General features: G+C 46.5%; 1 protein-coding gene and 1 pseudogene across 1 annotated transcript in view; one reads left to right on the top strand and one right to left on the bottom strand.

The window, feature by feature from the left end:
* The window catches only part of Tmem163 (transmembrane protein 163), a 185,311-nt gene that overhangs the window by 107,352 nt on the left and 56,745 nt on the right, over positions 1-21,214 (top strand). The window contains exons 3-4 of the mRNA XM_042258037.2: positions 7,549-7,592; positions 9,161-9,252. Of these exons, the coding sequence (XP_042113971.1) occupies positions 7,549-7,592; positions 9,161-9,252 (136 nt within the window). The remainder of the gene's footprint in view (positions 1-7,548; positions 7,593-9,160; positions 9,253-21,214) is intronic.
* LOC121821229 (ATP synthase F(0) complex subunit f, mitochondrial pseudogene) lies at positions 20,869-21,127 on the bottom strand (annotated as a pseudogene).

Here is a 21,214-nt window from a genome sequence, read left to right as displayed (position 1 = left end):
TTAGCAACCCACAGTAACCAGATTCGCAGCAACCCTGTCCAGTGGCAAGGCTTCTGTGTCCACCATGGAAATACCTATCTGTCAGCGTGCACAGAAGACTCCCATATGGGGGAGGGGAGCTGCCCTTCAGTCTGGCACTCCCAGTCTTTAGAGGTAATCAGCATCCCTAGTTTCTTGTGTAGCTTCTGTGACATTTTATCTGCATATATGAACTGATTTTTGTACACACAGAAGCTTTAATAACCACTCATCTAGTTGCCTTATTTTTTTAGCTTTACAGATCTGTCTTTTTCAAGAACTTAAAGACACAGTATGAATACATGTTAATTTGTTAAAATACTCCCTTATTCATGAATGCTCCAATGGTTCATGTTTTGCATTAGTGCCATATGCGGAGATCAGAGGACAACTTTTTCGAGAGTCAGTTGTCTCCTCCTACTGAATGTTCCAGGGACTGAACTCATGGCTTGCCCGACCTCTTTGTTTAATGTTTAAGATAGAATCTTACCATAGGGCCCAAGCCAACCTAGAACTTTGTATATAGCCCAGGCTGGTCTCAAACTCAGAGTCTTCCTGCTGTGGGTTCCCGAGTGCCGGGGTTACTGGTGGGTATCACCTTACCTGATTGTTGGGGGTGGGGGGAGTCCCACACCACAGAGCCACTCCTCAGCCCATTCAGAGATTTGTTGGAGGTGTGCTGTCAGCTTTCAGCTTCCTCTCCTTACGTCTTCCTTCTTTGAATGTATTTGGTAGATAGCTTTGTGAATGGGGTTTTGTGGGTTTCTTTAGCCATTGTATTCTTTCTCTAGTTTTCCATGTTTCTTATTACTTTGGTGTGCTTTCCATGGGAGAGTAGAAGGGAAGAGAGAGAGAGAGAAAAAAAAGGCTCTGTGTTTTCACATTTCACTTTTATTCCCTGAGCCGCAGTGTTAACAATCCTCTAGAGACTTGGGTTCAGCTCAAGTGAGCAAATACTTTTTCAGCACCATTTTTAAATCCAGGTCTTTAAAGCCCACTCAGTGTTTCTCTTCTTCACAATACAGTCGTTCTGTATAATGTACCGTCAGGGCCAACAAGACGGCTCAGTGGGTAACGGCATCTGCCACCAAGAGTGACGACCTGAGTTCGAGTCTCAAGGCCGGGACGGTGGCAGGAGAGAATGACTCCTGCAGGTTGTCTGTGACCGCCACAAACATGCACACGAAATGCATAAGTACAATGAAATAGATTTTCCAAATGTTCGGTGGCAGCTTTCTATCAGAGAGGGTCAATGTATGGGTGTGGCACCAACAGTGCCAGCCAAGGAAGACAACCTTCATGCCTTCCAGCCCCAGTGCTGATAGCTTTAGCTTTTAGTTTTGGGGAGGGGGCCAGGCAGGCGAAACAGTCACTCCTTCGGGTGACCGATACTCTAGAGCCGTTGCTCGTTAGTGTGGTTTCTTCCCTTTGACCCTTTCTTCTCCCGTGTGATCTTGGCGTCTCCCCTGCGTGAGGGAAATTCTATTCCAGGATCCGGAACACGTTAACAAGGAGACTGAGATCGTAAACACGTAGGGCAACAGCCCGGCTCGGATACTGTGCCATGGAAGCCGCCGGCCGTACGCAATTTGTGAAGGACCGGGTGGGTTGGTTACGCTTCTCACTGCTGTGGTCAAATGTCTGACTAGAGCAACTTCAGGAAGGAGGGGGTTATTGGCTTGCAGTGTGAGGTCCTCACCACGGTGGGGAAGTCACGGCAGCAGGGGCGTGAGGCCACTAGTCACAGAGAATCCATAATCGGGACACAGAGATGAATGCTGGTGCTCGGCTCCCTGTCTCCCTTTCATCCAGTCCAGGACCCCAGCCCACGGGATGCTGCTGCCCACATTTAGGGCGGTCTCCCCCCTTCAATGAACCTTATTTAGAAGCTTCTTCACAGGCACGCCCAGAGGCTTGTCTTCTAAGTGACTCTACAGCTTGTCAAGGTGACAATATTAACCATCACAGAGGGAATACTTATTGGGAGGATGATAGATCATATTCATCAGTGTGCTAGGAGATCTCTGGATAAAGAAACGGAGGGAAGTAGGGGTGGAAATGGAGTTGGGCAGGTTGCATTATGCGATAGGAAAACTAGGACAGACCAAAGAGGGAGTCTTGAAGCAAAGACCCGGAAGAGATGGGTCAGTTAGACGGATCCCTGGGGTAGGTGTTGTGGGCAGAAGCACAAGGCTGGGGTAAAGCCCCAGGGAGGCTGTGTGGCTGGAGAGGAGCGGGCAGGTCCAGCCTGTACAGGAGGAAGTCAGAGCGTGAGGCTCCGTTCCAGCGTGAGGATTTTGGTCTTGGGATGGAGTGAGCTGTGTAGAGCAGCCTGGCTGTGTGCATCCGATGGCTTGTGGAGAAGAGCGGTACCAGCTGCTTTGGAAGCATCTCAGTAGCTGTTTCTTTTGAGCACTCTGAGTGGGACTGGATCTTTCATCGCAGAGTGACGTAAGATGCTGTAAAATGCTATCAGATGACCCAGCAGCACAAGCGCAGTATTCAGTAATCTCCCCAAGCCTATTCTCTTGTGTATGTTCGCATATTTATGTATATGTAGTGCATGTGTATACGTGCATGTGCTAACGTGTGTTTGTGAGTAGGGATATACATGTGTGCACATGTGTGTAGAGATCAGAAGTCAACTTCAGTTGCCATTTCTCAGGTACCATTCCCATTGTTTGAGATAGGGTCTCTTTAGTGGCCAGGAGCTTGCCAAATAGGCCGGGCTGGCAGGCAAGTGAGCCCCAAGGGTCCGCTGGGCTTCCCTTCCCCAGTGCTGGGATTGCAAGAAGACATCACCCACCATACCCAGCCTTTTGACGTGGGTGGATTCTGGGCAGTGAACGTGGGTCCTCCTGCTCTCCTTGCCAGCTCTTTATCAGCTGAGCCATCTCCCCAGCTCTACACAATGTTGACCTATTCTTTTTTTCTTTGAGAATTTCATACACCACATATTTTGATCATATTCTTAAGGATGTGTTAAACCGTTCCCCTTCTCTGCTGAAGTAGGAATCCTATCACTGATTTTGAAGTAGTTAATAATCTTGTTTGAGAGGGCCAGAGTGTGGAAACTACTAAGAGATTCTGTGGGAGCAGGTCAGAACATAGAAAACTAATTTTTTTTTCACCCCTCTTGGTTCCAGCTCTTGTGATTCTCAGGTTCCAGCAAGCAAGAGCAGAGAGCCTGTCTGTGATGGTGGGTGATGGAGAAGTGCCTCTCCAGGGTGGGCTTGGTCCCCAGCTGTGGGGGAGGTGTTTGCTAGGCGTCTGGGTGATCGAGACAGTCTAATTAAACCGGGATTGATTTATTAGCGGAGTTCTCCTGCTCACATAATTTAACAACTCTGAGGTGTTGCGGGGCCTGGGGTATTGCTAAAGGGTGCTAAGGCCCCTGATAATTATTGCCTGACTTTGGAGAGGATGACAGATGGGTCCTCATTGTCTCTGCGAATCTCACTGGCCATTGAAGCTGGATTCTTTGTTGGGTGTTGTGTAGGGGGTCTTGCTGCTGGTTCTTGGCTGCCTTGCTGGCACGCTCCCCTCTGCATTTCCAAGGCCCTTTGTCTCTGCTTTGCAGAATCCCCCCCCCCCCCCCAAGTCTCTGCTTACTCAGCTGCAGGTCTGCCTTTGGCTTGGCCTTAACAATGGGTCTCCTGGGTCCCTTACATTTTCCAGCTGCCTTTCTGTTTGAATTTATTTCCAGTCAACATGCTTCTTGGTCTGATTTGACTTAGTTAAAAAAAAAAAAATCTGGTCTTTTAACCAGGTCTGTACAAATATTTATTTAAGACTTACATTGTGTGCCTGCTTCTGGGGTGGAGCGCTTGTGAGTCCCTCAAGGTAAATGACAGTCTGCCTTAGGACAGACAAGCTCTGTCAGGCAAGAAGTAATGTTCTGCTGGTGTTCTGTCGCCTGGCTTATGTGACCCACAGTCACACTCCTGGGAACTCTGAACCATTTAGCCACCTGCTCATGTAGACCGCGGGACCCAGAAAGCTGCGTGTAATAATGGTGTACATAGGCATGTACTTTCCTGTCAGACCAAAGCACTGGAAAGCAATGCCTTCTAGTCTAGATATGTGTTGGAACTCTCCTGCTAGTTCATTTTAGACCTTTGCTTATTTTTATATCATGCAGTTTTTCCCCAAATAAAATATATCATCTAATTTGAATGGCTACTTATGACGCTGTAGAAAATGTAGAAAAACACATGAAAAGCAGGAAAAACAAACCTCAAATATTCCTGTCCTTCAAAGGTTAACCACTATTATCATTTGAGGGGGCCAAAAGCAGACAAGCGATTCCACCCAAGTCCACCTTGGTGAACCAATGCATTGATTGGGGTTACTTCGGAGAGCATGCGTGACTCACAGGCTACTACATTACTGAAAAGTGTACCCCAGCATGGGTGAATACTCAGAAAAGTGGCATCTTTAGTTCCGATTCCCTTCAGCTCCCTGGCCCTACCTTAGTAAGAGCAGTCGTCATAAGAAAGCCCTGCTTCACAACTGCTGGCATAGCCCTCCCATGAGCCTTCAGGGTGCAGTCTGATGGAGGCTGACATGACCCGTGTGTGTTCTTCACAACTGTCAATACCTACCCTACAAGCAGCATCTTGGCCCTATGGTGACTTTGGGCTGGGTTTACTCATGCATGTATGGAGTGCCTGGGACCTCTTCTCTGCCTCCATTGGTCACCCTGGGGCAGGCCTGTTCTCCAAACACAACTCATTTGTGCGTGAGCAAGCTTGGAAATGCCTCAATGAAAACCCTTCAGTTTGGTGGTTGGAGAGAAGGCTCACGTGGTCAAGCGCCGACTCCACAAGCAATAGGAACTAAATTTGATCCCCAGAACTGGAAGAAGAAAGTTGGGTTATTGTAATCTCAGTGCTGGGGGGGCAGAGACAGGAAGATCCCCGGGGCTTGCTGACCAGTCAGCCTAGCCTCTTTGGCAAGTTTCAGACCAACGAGAGACCTTGTACTGTGGGCCTAGCGGCAGTGGTGGCGCACGCCTTTAATCCCAGCATTCAAGAGGCAGAAGCAGGGAGATCTCTGAGTTTGAGGACAGCCTGGTCTTCAGAGTGAGTTCTAGGACAGCCTGGGAAACAGACAGAGAAACCCTGTTGTAGCTTGAGTTTTCCGCCTTGCCCACAGTCAGGACAAATCTCTGTCACCCGCCAGTCCCACAGCCGCTCAGACCAACCAAGTAAACACAGAGACTTATATTGCTTACAAACTGTATGGCCGTGGCAGGCTTCTTGCTAACTGTTTTTATAGCTTAAATTAATCCATTTCCATAAATCTATACCTTGCCACGTGGCTGGTGGCTTACCGGCATCTTCACATGCTGCTGGTCATGGCGGTGGCTGCAGTGTCTCTCCGCCTCAGCCTTCTGCTTCCCAGAATTCTCCTCTCTCCTTGTCCCACCTACTTCCTGCCTGGCCACTGGCCAACCAGTGTTTTATTTATTGACCAATCAGAGCAATTTGACATATAGACCGTCCCACAGCACCCTGTCTCAAAAAACCAAAACCAGCCAACCAACCAACCTAACAATCAATCAAAAAAACCGAGGTGGACAGCTCTTTAGGAATAACACTAGGGTTTTACCTCCAGTCTCCACACACACATACTCACATACCTACACAATATACATACACACATGAGAGAGAGAGAGAGAGAGAGAGAGAGAGAGAGAGAGAGAGAGAGAGAGAGAGAGAGAGAGAGAGAGCATGATTTACTTTACGTGGAAGCAGAGCTATCTACCCACTTCTATTGAATTAACTCTTATCCTGGATTCAGTATGTGCCATGATTCAGTTATTGGCCAAAGAAAATGAACTTACTACTTGACACTCTTGGAAATTCCTCGGAGGCTGCCGAGCTCTACCATGCAGGTCTGGGCTGATGACTGTTTACAGTGGTTTAGCAGTGAGAGCTGAGAGCTGGCCCAGTGGGGGCTGCAGGCAGAGGCTCTGTGGAGGACCCTTCAGAGGACTCTCGACTCGCCATGCAATTTCGGCTTTTTGCTCTTTGCATGCTATCAAGGAATTAGATGATGGTGATTCTTACGTAAATAACACATCTCTCTGAAGGACCCCACTGTCTCACAGTGCCCTGAATGTTATTAATTCAGGGCATGAATAATAGTAATATTCGATATTTGCTATCCATTAACTGTCCACCTGGCAGGCTTAACTCACTTTCCAGTGTAGTTCTGAGAGTGAAACATGGCATTGGATTCTATGGAGTCAGAGAAGCCTCCCCTCAATGACTATCTCCTGTGTGTGTATGTGTGTGTGTGTGTATGTACACTTGTGTGTATGTGCTTGTATTTGCATATACCTGCATATATGTGTGTACATATGTATACAAACACAAGTACATGGATAGACCAGAAGATAACTTTTGATCATGTACCACCTTTTGTTTTTTTTTTAAAAAAAATATTTATATTATTTCTCTTTACCTGTGGGTGTGTATATGTTTATCTGGCCCAAAGAGGCCAGAAGAGGGTGTCAGATTCCCTGGGGCTAGAAATAACAGGGGACTGTGAATCACCTGACATGGGTGTTAGGAACTAAATTCTGGTCCTCTGAAAAAACAGCAAGTGGTTTTAATCATCCCCAACCTTGTTTTTTGAGACAGTCTCTTACTGGTGTAGAGATTACTAAGCAGTCTAGGTTGGCCTGACATGGAGCCCCAGGGATCCACCCATCTCCACCTCCCAGGGTTAGGGTTACCAGGGCATTACCATGCCTGTTTTTTTTACTTGGGTGCAAAGGGCCAAAGTCATGCACTCAAGCTTGCAAAGCAAGCATTTAGTCTACGGAGCCCTTTCTCCAGCCAAGGGCGCTTGTTCAATTATAGATCTGAGGTGAGGTTCTTCATATACGGCAATAACTTGGGCGTCTACTCTTTTGAAATCTGGGGCTCTCCGTGTAAAGACCTGGTATCACCAAACAACTCAAGTGCAGACATTTTGAAGTCACAGTTTAACATCTGCCAAGCAGGTGGCCTTCTGGGGCACCCAAGGGGGAGGGGCTTTTTAACTGTGTGTGCCCATTGTATCAAGGCCAGTGAGAGAAGATAGATTCAAAGCAGAAATCCAGCTAGGCCTGATGGTGCAGGCCTGTGATCCTAGCAACTGAGGAAGCTGAGGCAGGAGGATTCAGGTTTCAGCTTCTCTGAAAATTTAGTTCCCAGCTATCTGCTTCAGCCGGTCGATTTTCAGAGGCACAGATGCCGTATGATTGACAAGTGTTTATTTGTTTTCCTTGAAGTTGGCCCTTGGATGCTTCAGAACACAGTTCTGGGCAGGGGGGCATGATGCAGGGAGAATTTGAAAATCATTTCATTTTCTTCTTTTCGAATTCTTCAATTTTTAGACATTGATTTTTAAATTTTTATTCTCTTGGAACTTCCCCCTGATGTCTAAAAGGCTGTATCTGGTGTGCTGATGAGCTCACAAATGAACCACGTCACCCATGAGGCTGTCAAATCTGAATGGTGTTTTCTTTCTTTCTAGCTGTCTCCGTCATGAGGTACAGCGCCTCTGCCTTTGGGTTTGCAGTAAGTAGCCTGGAATGTCTTCACCGTCATGAAGTTTCTGCATGCTTTCCCCAAGCCCGAGACTCTCACCCAGCCGTTAAACAGATGGATGTTTATGCTTAGCAGATAAGAGATGAGCATGGGGAGCACAATTTTAAGGGAAACCACTTCTGTGAAAATGACAATGTAATAGAATTAAACGGCATCAAGATGGGATAGTTCCCACATATACATCCAGAGTGCACATATTCTGTGAAGGGGATGTTTGAGAGGATGTTTTGGGAGTCTTACCTCTTTGTGCCCTTCCAGGTTGCCTGTGGTCCTGGCACGCTGGGGTGGTGCATATTGAAGGTGTAGACAGAGACATTGGGAGTTGAGATGGATCAGGGCTGCTCACACTAGAAGTCAGCCTATCTGTAGCCCTGCTAAGGGGAGCTGAGTTTTCTGCCTGCCTCCTGGTGGAAATAGGTCAACACAGGCAGGTATGTTGAAAAATGGAGTGACATTTCTTCCTGGCCCTTTAAGAGAGGGCCAGCGCTAGTACAGTCCCAAGAATTGAGGTGTGTGAGGACTAAGCAAGCGCCTTCCCTCCTGTGGCACAGACATAGGGCATCCCGTACTGGGACCCAGACCCGCATCTGCCCTTTGTTGTAAGAACTTATTGCTTGGGAAGTGTCGCTTTGAGGTTGTTGCAAATTCTTTTAAGAGTCTCAGGAAGGATGCAGACTGTCCAGAAAATTACACATGCACACACTGGTACCCAGAACACAAACAACATGTACACAACCCAGAAATAAATACATAACATATATACACACAGCGAGATACATATACAATATATGAACACAACCCGACATATATAACACACACAAAGAGCGAAATAGAAACACACCCACAGCATAGACATGTATCCAGAAGTAAATACACAACATAGACACACGTGTGTATGCACACATAATATATATAAATATCCAGACACACACAACATATACATACTCAGAAACACCCCTCTCTCTCTCTCTCTCTCTCTCTCTCTCTCGCTCGCTCGCTCGCTCTCTCTCATACACACAAACATGCACACGCACACGCACACACACACACATTCTATCAAAAGCATGGAGTTTTCTATACAATATTAAACTGTTGGTAGACTTCCTGGACCTATAGATAAAATAGTTTCAATGAGAGTCAGCATTAGAATTCACCCCCAAGTGTTTTTTTTTTTTTTTTTACTTACTATGTATAAGAAAATGCCATTGCCATCTTGCCTGTTGTAGGAAAAACAGTTTTATGTATTTCAGAAAATTGTATCTCCCATTCCTATCTCCCGTCCCGTATCTCCAGTGTGCCAGGATCCCGGGGCTCTGAGAATAGAGCCAGCCATACGAGGGCCACAGCCCTACTACCAGGGCAGTGTGTAACGCCCAGGGTTCCACCACGGAGTTCAAAGTGGCTGCAAGAAGCATGCAGAAATATGTGTATTCCAAGACGCTCGTTCGAACTCTGCGTCATCGTCCCGTTGCCCTGTGTGTTCGCGGTTGTGCCTTGCTGTCTCTGGAGAACCACTCACGTCCTGTCTCCTTCTCTAGTTTGACGCCATCCTGGATGTGCTGTCCTCGGCCATTGTCCTCTGGCGTTACAGCAACGCGGCGGCCGTGCACTCTGCCCACAGGGAGTATATGTAAGTGGACTCTTCTTCCGGACTGGAGGATCCTTACTGGGAAGGCTTGCCCTCAGTCTTTGTCCTGATGTTGAGAAGAGGATGCAGGTTGTCTTTGATGTCAGCTAGTGCACTGTCAGTCATGAGCAGGTCTTCCCTGGGATAGACACAGGGACAAATTATAACCTTTATAGTTTGTTCAGTTCCCTGATCTGAAGTCTGGAGTGAATATTTTCTTGTCTGTCCCTCTGTTCAGCCATTCACCTACTTGTCAATCTGTCCTCCCATCCTCTCATCTATCCATTCTCCCATCTATTCTCCCATCCATCCATCCATCCATCCATCCATCCATCCATCCATCCATCCATCCATCCATCCAATCCATCCATCCACCCATCCATCTACCCATCCATCCATCCATCCACCCATCCACTCACCCATCCATCCATCCATCCATCCACCCATCCACTTACCCATCCATCCACTCATCCATCCATCCATCCATCCATCCATCCATCCATCCATCCATCCATCCACTTATTCATCCATCTACTTATCCATCCATCCACCCATCCATCCATCAACCCATCCATCTACTTATTTATTCATCCATTCATCCATTCATCCATCCATCTATCCATCCACTCACCCATCCATCCATCCATCCATCCATCCATCCATCCATCCATCCATCCATCCATCCGTTTAGCTAACCACTCACCAATCTTCCTATCTACTCATTTACTCCCTTCCCTTCCCCTTCTGTCCTCTTTTCTTCTCTCCTCCCTTCCTCCCCTGTTCCCTTCCTCCCCAGTCTCTCTCCTTAGTGTCTTCATTTTCTTTCAGGGTCTCACAAATGCTAGACCAGTCCTCTACTACTAAGCTGTATCTCCAGCTTTTGCAAGTCAGATTTGTTGTTGTTTTGTCTGTCATATTTTTAATTAATAATTCAATATCTAATCTATTAATATTGATCTAAGGGGTTTTTTTTGTTGTTGTTGTTTGAGACAGGGTTTCTGTATGTAGCCCTGGCTGTCCTAGAACTCACTCTTTAGACCAGACTGGTCTTGAACTCACAGAGATCTGTCTGCCTCTGCCTCCCGAGTATTGAAATTAAAGGCTTGTGCCACCAGCCAGCTTCACAAAGCAAAGTATTTTTGTTTGTTTGTTTTGTTAAGTCTACAGTACTGGTATTCCCAGGTCTCCCATCCAAGTACTAACCAGACCTGACCCTGCTTAGCTACCAAGATTAGACAAGACTGGTACATTCAAGCTGATATGGCCATTGATCTTTTAAATAACCTGATGTAAGACACACCTATGCACATAAAACATTCACAAATACACATAGAAATTCATGCTTTGAGCACCACTACTTGCTAGCTCTGGGACTTCACTATACTTCAGCCCTTCATTTGGTAAAGTAGAAAAAAGAAACATTCCTCTTCCATTGGATTTTCTGTCAGGGACCAGCTCTGACCTGTCAAAGGGTTCTTGGTGGGGGAGGAGTGAGGAATGAAATATTAGATAGAAATATAGGCCTAGACAAAGAGAAAGACAGAGACACAGCATAGCTTTGGGAGGGCCTTGAGTCAACACCCAGTTGCCCAGAGTTTAATCATGATGGGCTTTTAATACATCAGCAAGGGGAGACACAAAGGACCTCCCCCTTTCAAGGTTGAGGTATAAAGTACCAACAAGTGTAGACCCTTCAAAACACCTGGTAACCATGCCTTTGGCCAAATCATCCTATTATGCAGCCCTGCTGCGCAAAGCAAGCTCAGACTTTCTGACCTTGAGTAAGGCCTTACTTACTAGGGAACCTCTGTGGACCCCTACAATTTTCATGATGGACACATATGTTCCTACACACATATACATATCTATTTGTGTATATATGTGATTGTGCATACACATGTTTGTATATGTGTGTATGCCTGTATATCAGCACATGCAGGTTTTTACCTGGCCTCTATAGGTTTTGGATGGTTGAACACCAGTCAACAAATGATCCTCTGTGTGGTTCTAATGGTGCCAGAGAGGTGGTGTCAGTGAGTTAGTATCAAATCACAAGCAAACACGAAAAGGCAGAGGTATCTCTTCGGCGTCAGGGAATTCAGGCAGTCATCGATTTGAGGTTGAATGTGCTGGAATGCAGAAGCTCTTGACAGATGACAGCATACAGATTCATTAGTGACTTAGTGACAGCAAGGCGACAGGCCAGGGAGTTGGAGGGATGGCCCAGTTGTTAAAGCACACGCTGTACTTGATGCAGAACTGAACCCACATCCCTCTGTAACTCCAGCTTCTGAAACTCCAGTACACTCTTCTGGCTTCTGTCGGGACTGCATTCCTGTTCATATAACCCCACACAGACACAGACAAATGCACATAATTTAAAAATAACAACATATACCAGGCAGTGGTGGCACATGCCTTTAATTCCAGCACTTGGGAGGCAGAGGCAGGCGGATCTCTGTGAGTTCTAGCCCAGCCTGGTATACAGAGCAAGTTCCAGGATAGTCAAGGCTGTTACATAGAGACACCCTGCCTCAAAAAACTAAATAAATAAAGTAATAAAACACATCCCTTAAAAAATATTGAAAAAAACGAAAACAAAATACCAAAAAAACCCCAAACCCAAACTTCTATACATTGTGAAATATTTAGTTTCATGTGCATATCTCCTTTAACAAATGTGAAGTATCAGATTTGTGATATCAAAGATGATACTATTTGGATAAAGTTAATTTTGAAAATAAGTTAATCTTTTTTTTTTTTTTTTTGGTTTTTCGAGACAGGGTTTCTCTGTGTAGCTTCGTGCCTTTCCTGGAACTCACTTGGTAGCCCAGGCTGGCCTCGAACTCACAGATATCCGCCTGGCTCTGCCTCCCGAGTGCTGGGATTAAAGGCATGCGCCACCACCGCCTGGCGAAAATAAGTTAATCTTTTGGTAGAAAAAAGTTTCAAGAAATGGATAGTAGAAATTTTAATTTTATTAAATTTCAAATGATGATTCTGTACCGTGGGAGACACTAATGCACTCACCCAGTTTCTTATGTGGGGTTTGAGGACTTCAACAACCCCATGAAGAAGTCGAGAGCTGCTCCGTCCGTGTCAGGCCAGGCACCATGCAGAGCAGCACGCAGCCCTTGGGTCTTCAGCCATGCTACCCAGTTTGCCTTACTGCCTTGCTTTGACTTGGTATGGAGATGGTGTGTAAGGGCAAAACACACCCCAGAGAGTGAGGGGAGAATGTCTATAGTTCCTTAATTTAAATACATATTGTGTGTTAGAGACATGGCTGTGAGCAATGTGTTCACCATGTGGGCATGGGGACCTGAGTTCATTCCCCAGAACTATACACACATGCACGCACACACACACCCCACCACCACCAACAACAACAAAAACCACTACTGCCATCACACACACCACACTCACATACACACACAGCACATACACATACACACACATACACCACCAACAACTACAACCACCAGTACCACCACCACCATCACATACACCACACACACACACACACACACACACACACACACCACCACCACCAACAACAACAACAAAAACCACCACTACCATCACACACACCACACTCACATACACACAGCACATACACATACACACACATACACCACCAACAACAATTACAACCACCAGTACCACCACCACCATCACATACACCACATACACACACCACCAGCACCACTATCACACACACCATACACATACACCACTTCACACACACACACACACACACACACCACACACATACACCACCACTACCACCACCACCATCACACACACCACACAAACATACCACCTCACATACATACACACACCACACACAGACACACACACACCACACACACATACACACACACATTATCCACCACTATCACCACCACCATCACACATACCACACACACACACCACCTCACACACACACACACACACACACACACACACACTACACACATGCATACTACCAACACCATCACACACACACACACACACACACACACACACACACACACAATCTCGTTGTGATGGTGCATTTGTAATGTGAACTGATAAGGAAGGTCCTTGGGGCTCACTGACCAATCTGCCTACCCGACTTGGTCAGTTCCAGGCCAGTGAGAGACCCTGCCTCAAACGACAATGGAGATGGTGCCTGAGGAATGAAACCCAGGGTTGTCCTATGACTTCCACACATATGCGTACATTTGTGTGTATACCCTTACATATGTGCACACACACATGCACACAAATATTGTGTGCTAATATCAGGATATTTTATTCATAGTTGGCTAAACTATTAAATTATTTGCTTTTGTGTTCATTAAAATGCATCCTTTGGAAATTCGGAATTTTATATGGACCTTGAATTTAATTCTGTCTGGGAGTATAAAGAGAAAGTGGTGTGCTCAATTTCCCTCTATTTTAGAGTTAATAATTCCAAGTTTGATCTGTGTCTCCAAAAGAAGTTGAGTTCTGGTTTCTAATTTTTTTTTTTTAAATCTTCCTTCCTCCCTGTTAAAATGCTTTTTGTAAATACTTAGTCACAAAGCTAGAAATTCTCGTGGCTTTTCTGTGGGCTCGGAATCTCTGTGAACACTCACCAGGTGGCCTGCAGTTTCCCCAGGCCGGGCTGGATAAGAAATGTCTTTGATTTTACTGTTTTCAGTTTTATTTTATTTGTGTGTATGTGTGTTCATGTGTGTGCAAGTGCACACCTACATGCAGGTGTGTGTGTGTGTGTGTGTGTGTGTGTGTGTGTGTGTATGCGCGTATACATGTACAGGGTAGAGGTCAACCTCAGGTGTTAATTCCTCAGGTGCCATCTGTTATAACTGGTAGGCCTATTCACTTTCTTATACTTCTCCCTCCTAATAAAACTCTTATAGTGGGTTCCGTTGTACCTGGTGTTTTCTCTAGCCCAGTAAATAGCACCACAAATAACACCATCCACCTTGTTTTTTTGAGACAGGGTCTCCCTTTTTTAAATTTTAAAAACTTTATTTTTTGAGATTATAATATAGTTACATCAGTACCTCCCCCACATTTCCCTCCCTCCAAACCCTCTCATAGCTCACCTATTATGTTAAGATGACTGGCCAGTGTGCCTCGGGGATTTACCTAGCACCACCTCCCTGGTGCTGGGATTATAGACATGGGCTAGCATATTTGGCTTTTTTAAGGAGGGTTCTGGAAATCAGGTCCTTAGATTTGTGTGGCAAGCACTAGTCCAACTGAGCTGTCTTACCAGCTCTGGGTTCACTGTTTTTAAAGATCCCCAAATAGATGCATTACAAACTGTGTCTGTTACCCACAATGCAACGGTGAAGGTGCTGCTTTGTGATCTTTGGGTGGCTGTTCATTGGATAATGATCATGAGTTCATGTGGAGATTCCTAATCTGAGGATTAAATGATACTTATAATCCCCCATATCACCAGCTTTAGTTAATGTTTTAATCTCTGGTTAAAAATTCATGTGTTCACAGCCGGCTGGGAATATATTTGCATATTAATGAGCATAAACAAGCATTGAGGAATACAGTTAGAAAAACTATTGGCTTTCAGTTACTTTCTAGAGAGCAATAGTGGAGGGAGCGGAGACATAGCCAACTGGCTTATAAAAGACCAGTTCTCTTACTTTTCTGGTTTGAAATCATAGCCTCAGAGTGAACCTTGGGTTTGAGATCACCAGTGTGGTTGGTGGGCACCCTGTGCACTCGGCCACGTGAAAGTGGAGCGTGTGATGCTTCTGCCTCTCCACAATGTGTGGCCTCTGTAGTTTCCTTTTGCTGAAAAAAAAAAAAAAAAAAAAAAAAAAAAAAAACTTTTACAAAATGCACGTAGCTTAAAATTTGATTTATTTTTTGTACGTATGTTCATACAAATGTACATGGATGTGCTTACCTGTGTGTGAAAGCCAGCGCATAGCTTTGGATGTCGTTCTTCGGGAGCCATCCACCTTGTTAGTTTTAGACAGGGAACCTCACTGGCCCGGAGCTCACCAAGTAGACTCAACTAGCTGAGCACAGAGTCCCAGGGATCTGCCTGTCTCTGCCTCCCGGCTCTGGGACTGCAAGTACGTACCACCTCACCTCATCTTCTTTTAAAGAAAGCATTCCACAGATTGAACTCTTGTCCTCTCAGGCGCCTGCAACACACATTTTACCCAATGAGCCGTCTCCCCGGCCCCCAAACAGACACTTTTAAGTGTGCATAGTTCAGCGGTCTTAAGCATTTTCATGCTGTTGTGAACCAGCCTTGTCATCCTGCAAAACTGCACTGGTCTGAGCCCAAAGGGTAAGAAGTAAGTCCCCCCACAAGAGAGACAGTCAATACCTGTGAAATATTCCCATTTCTTCTTCCCCAGGCCCCAGTCACAGCAGTTTACCTTCTGTTTCCATGACTCCAACCACGTTATATAACTCCTAGATGTGGTGTGGTGTGAGCTGGTGTGAGCCGTTGGGGTTTCTGACAGGAGCACGGCCAACTTACGGTGACTACACCACCGTGATGAGTACTGTCAACGGGAAAAGCTGTCACATCACCAGAGAGACGGCCTCTCACCTGTCAGTGAGAGCATGGATCTGGTTAACTGAGAGGGGACGTTCCCACCCGGAATGTTGGTAGCACCATCCCATAATCTGGACTGCAGGCTGAGCACCAGTGTCTGTTGCTCTCTGCTTCGGTAGGGTGGGACACACGGCACCAACTACCTGCCTTCCTCTTCCGCCACTATGGCTTCCCCACCATGATGGGCAGTGCTGCCCCGCTGTGGACCAAAATAAACTTTCCTTCCTCAAGTGCCTTGTCATGGATTGTGTCCCTGCAATGGGGAAAGTGACTAACAGACCACCAAAGAAAATTCCTGCCCCTCCCCAGCACCAGTTAGCACATATATCCCCCAAGAGGGGCGAGGCTGTGAACCCTCCCCGCCTCCATTTCGGAGCATTGATGGCCCTGTACAGTGCAGGCTTCCTGCACAGGGTCAAATTGTAGTGGTTAATTTCAAAATAGGTTTATTTTAAACATCTTAAATTGTACATGTGTTTTCTGTGTCGAGGAACTGCACGTGAGTGAGCGCAAGGCCTACCAAAGTGAGGAGAGTGTTGGAGCCCTTACACCTGGAGACTCAGGCAGTTGTGAGCAGCTCAGTGTGGGTGCTGGGACCCCAACGCTGCAGGAACAGTGTGTACTTACTGCTGAGCCATGTACGCAGCCCCATCAGTCTCTATTTATATGAATAATTGACTTGTAGAGGGAGGAGATGCTAGGCAGAGTCCTCTAGAGGACAGGACTGACAGAACGGACATATATGACGGAATGTTCACTACATTAGCTTACATGGCATGCTCTGGGTAGTCCACCAGTGTCCCTCTGCAGGCTGGAGGGGCTGAACACAGCAGCCGCCTGGCCCGTGGAGCTGGACGCCCAGGGTAGTGGTTTCATTTTTAGGAAAATGTCTCTTACGTCTAAAGAGACGGGAACTTTTGCTGGACCTCACAGCCAAGTTAATAATACACCTTGAGGTCACTGAAGACTTGGCCTGATCGCCTGCCATGTACTCAGCCTGTTTGTTTAACTTGCCATAAGGAGAACGACATAAGAGCCAACCTCACTTGCCTGGGATTTCCCATGTAATCAACTTTTACTACCCAAGATAATTCATAGCTTCAATCTTAAATTATATATTCTTCCATGTCCCTGACTCAAAGCACTGTGTGTGTGTGTGTGTGTATCTGTCTGTCTGTGTTATGATGTTCATTTGCTGAGAACAACAGGTTGGAAGCAATCTTGTACAACAAATATCTGCCATAAATATTGAAAATAACACGGCTCTAACTGGTAGCTCATTTTGAAGTACTGTTTTATGGTGCTTTGGGGTCAGTAGAAGTCAGCTAGAGTCTGTAGCTAGAGTTTTCCTGCCTGGCCCACAGTCAGGACAAATCTTTGTCACCTGCCAGTCCCACAGCCGCTCAGACCCAACCAAGTAAACACAGAGACTTATTTTGCTTACAAACTGTATGGCCGTGGCAGGCTTCTTGCTAACTGTTCTTATAGCTTAAATTAATCCATTTCCACAAATCTATACCTTGCCATGTGGCTCGTGGCTTACCAGCATCTTCACATGCTGCTTGTTATGGTGGCGGCTGGCAGTGTCTCCTTCTGCCTTCCTGTTCTTTTATTTCTCCTCTCTGTTAGTCCCGCCTATACTTCCTGCCTAGCCACGGGCCAATCAGTGTTTTATTTATTGACCAATCAGAGCAACTTGACATACAGACCATCCCCCAGCACAGCCAAGTGCAGACCATCTCAGACACCTGCACTCAGGCCCGTGGTCCTGATCATCCTCTATGCGGACCTGCTGGGTAAAACCACCAGGAACCTGAGAACGGGCTCCCACAGGACATAGAGAACATCCCACAGCAAGAGTCAGTGACTTAACCCATGGTAAAACCCTGTTAAAGGGGCTGGAGTGCTAAGAGCATCTCTGCTCTGGGTTGGATTCCCAGCACCCACTCTAGTTCCAGGGGATTTGACGCCCTGTTCCAATCTCCAAGGGCACCAGGCACGTACATGTGCATATATACACACATACAAGCAAAACACTCACACGTAGACATAAAGAAAGATTTCAACAACAACAACAACAACAACAACAACAAAATTCTGTTAAAGATTTCCATGAAGTACCTCATTTCTTCATGTGATTCTTCCTGTGCTGTTCAGTAAATACAGAGCAAAGGCCTTTGTCAGGGATGGAGGCAGTAGGGACAGATTAGACATGCACATGAGAGACAGAATACAGACAAGCCAGAAGCCACAGAATATAGACAGAAGACACAAGAGAGAAATGAAGAATTCATACTTCGGCTCACTCTTGGTCACAGCCATTCAAGGGGGTGTGCTGAAATTTTTTTTTTGTTTGTTTTGTTTTCTGTAATTCAACACTGATGCATTTTGGTGGCCCTGGGTCTTATCTTTAATGGCCCAGTCTTGTGCTAAAAGACCCAGAAATTGTTTAGTTGCTGCTCTTCAGTCCACACTTGAAAACTAAAGCTGGAGTCTGATGTCAGCAGCGGAGGGTGGCTGGCGGTGGTAGCAGCGGACCATGGGTAGATGCACTCAACGGAAGGAGCCGAAGCCAGCCAGCCAGGACCTTTGACCGCCTGGGCTGCAGCTGGTAGGGGCCGCTTCCTCTGGCAGGGGGCTTTCCCACTCCATCAATCCCCGCCAGAAATGCCCTCACAGACCTGCCCAGGGGTGTGTTTCTTATTTGATTCCAGATCCTCAGTCATCAAGGTTAACCCTCCCAGGAGGCCATGAGTTTCACTTAGATTGAGGTCTGCAGTACATGCTAGGAGAGAAGGAAGAGTCAGGGAGTCTGTTTGTAAAGGAGAGAGTCTTCAGGAACTTGAGTGTCTGGCCTCATTTTACGTTGCTGTGATAAAATGCTTTATAAACAGTGACGCGGGGCGGGGTGGGGCGGGGAGGGAATGGGTTCATTCGGCTGACAATTCCAGGTTGTGGTCTCTTGTGTTAGAGACGTCACAGTGGCAGGAACTTGACCCAGCTGGTCACATCACACCCACAGCCAAGAGCAGAGAGAAATGAGTGCGTGCACTCCAGTGCTCACCTCACCCTTTCTACTCTTTTCAAATAGATTACTTACTTATTTGTATGTGTATGTATGTGTGCATATCTGAATGTATGCATACCATGTGCAGGCAGGAACCCATAGAGACCGTTAAGAGGGCATGGGGTCCTCTGAAAGTGGAGTAACAGACAGTTGTGAGCCGCCATGTGAGTGCTGGGAACAGACCCTGGGTCCTCTGCTAAGAACAGTAAGCACATGTGATTACTGAGACATCTCTCCAGCCCCCTCCATCTTCTCTGTTCTTCCACAGTGGAGAGATTCCCCTTGGGTAATGGTCCTTCACCATGTTCTGGGACTTCCCACATCATTTCACAATCAAGACAGTCCCTCACAGACACACGTGCCCATGCAGCAACTTGATCTGGGCAATTCCTCATTAAGACTCCCTTCCCCCGTGACTCCAGGTTGTTTCAAGTAGACAGAACAAGTTGTCACGATCTCTAAATTTTTCTAGGAAGGGTGAAAGGCAACAGCAAGTTTAATGAACAGTCAAGGTAGGTTAGACGTCTTGATCGGGTCAACAGTTGCTGGTATGAAACGTTAAGAACCAGATTCTCTAGGTGTTTCATCTGTTGGCACAGATTTAGGCTGACTGTTGGGTGAGGATCAGCAGTCAGGGATTTGCATCTGACCCGGTGCTGGTGGGATGCTCTCTCTGGGACTAAAGTTAAAAAGAGGTAGGGCAGAATTGCAGGATGGGATGAAGACAGCGAAACGGGTCTCAGTGTCATCGGTGAATGAAGGAGAGAGCCAGGGAGTCTGAGTGGTGAAACGAGGGAGTTTGAGGGCTGGGAACATGGCTCAGTCTGGAAAGTGCCACCGTGTAAGGATGGCTTCAGGACCCTGCCCCATGTCAAAAGCCACAGGCGGTCTCATGCATCTGTAACCACAGAGCTGCTGGTAGGCAGAGGCAGATGGATGTTGGGAGCTCTCTGGCCAGCCAGTCTGGCCTGTGGATGAGACTGTGGATGAGAGAGAGGATGGTGAGTCTGGCTGGGAGCCAGGGGATGTCTGTGAAGCCACTCAGAAGAACCACTCACTCATTTGTACGCTCGCACGGTAGACTCCAGTGTCAGTAAGCAGGGAGAGCATGGTGTGAAAGGGTCTGCGGTCTCGTCCAGCTTGTTTTGTCAATGGATTTTACATTTGTACACTCTTGTTCAGACATATTGAAGGACACGAAGAGGATGGGTAGCAGGATGACCATGCCTCCAGGAGAGGGGCCGGGGACAAGTGACGGAGGATGATGCTTCTTTAGATCCTTCCAGGCATGTCCAACCCACATGGGGTGTGCAGTCCAAGAGAGCTAGGAATGTGGCCCATCACAATATCACAAACTCACCTGAAATAGTATGAGAACTTTGTGTGATTTTTTTTCAGGTACTATTCAACTGAGCAGTTCTTGAGTGACAATTTTTTAACTTATTTTTATTTATTATTGTGTGTACGATGGAAGGGGGCAGGCGTGTGCCATGGCATAGATGTGGATGTCAGAGGACAACCCCGGGGGTTGGTTCTTTCCTTCTGCCTTTATGTGGTGTCTTAGTTAAGGTTCTTATGCTGCGATAAAACACCATGACCAAAAGCCACATGAGGAAGAAAGGGTTTATTTCACCTTACAGTTTGAAGGTTCTTATCCATCCAGTGAAGTCAGGGTAGGAACTTAAGGCAGGAACTAGAAGCAGGAGCTGTTGCAGAGGCCATGGTTCTCTCCTTCCTTCCTTCCTTCCTTCCTTCCTTCCTTCCTTCCTTCCTTCCTTCCTTCCTTCCTTCCTTCCTTCCTTCCTTCCTTTTCTAACATGAACCAGTCACCTTTTAGTTTTCAGTCAAGACATGAAGATTCAACCACAGTTGAATTCTTTGTGAATAGGAGCTGGGCAGATGTTTATGCTTCAGGCAAGCTTTGCCCTCCAGACTGACTCCTCTTCACAGTATTTACGTCATGCTAATGTTTGAGTTATTTGTAAGAAATGTAGTTGCTGAAAAGCACACAGACTACCAGCATCATGTGAAGGCCTTCGATGCTGCCTTTGCACATGTTGATGTACTTGGACATGTTGATGTCCTTGTTACATACCTGATGATACTTCTCTGAAAGGCTCCCATGATGCCATTGGGGTGAAATCCTACATTAATATCCAGCTTGGAAGCTCTCCAAGTTTATCTTCCATGAGCTTTTCCTTCAGTGGCATGAACAATACCATCTTGCAGTCCTGGTGTCTGCAGAGCCTAGCTGGGCCCATCCTGTTTTCTTATGGCTCCTAGAACTACCAGCCCAGAGGTGGGACCAC

Source organism: Peromyscus maniculatus, chromosome 11 (assembly GCF_049852395.1).
Source record: "Peromyscus maniculatus bairdii isolate BWxNUB_F1_BW_parent chromosome 11, HU_Pman_BW_mat_3.1, whole genome shotgun sequence".
Lineage (NCBI taxonomy): Eukaryota > Metazoa > Chordata > Mammalia > Rodentia > Cricetidae > Peromyscus > Peromyscus maniculatus.
The sequence above is the reverse complement of the archived record's forward strand: the minus strand, read 5'-3'. Positions and strand labels throughout refer to the sequence as shown.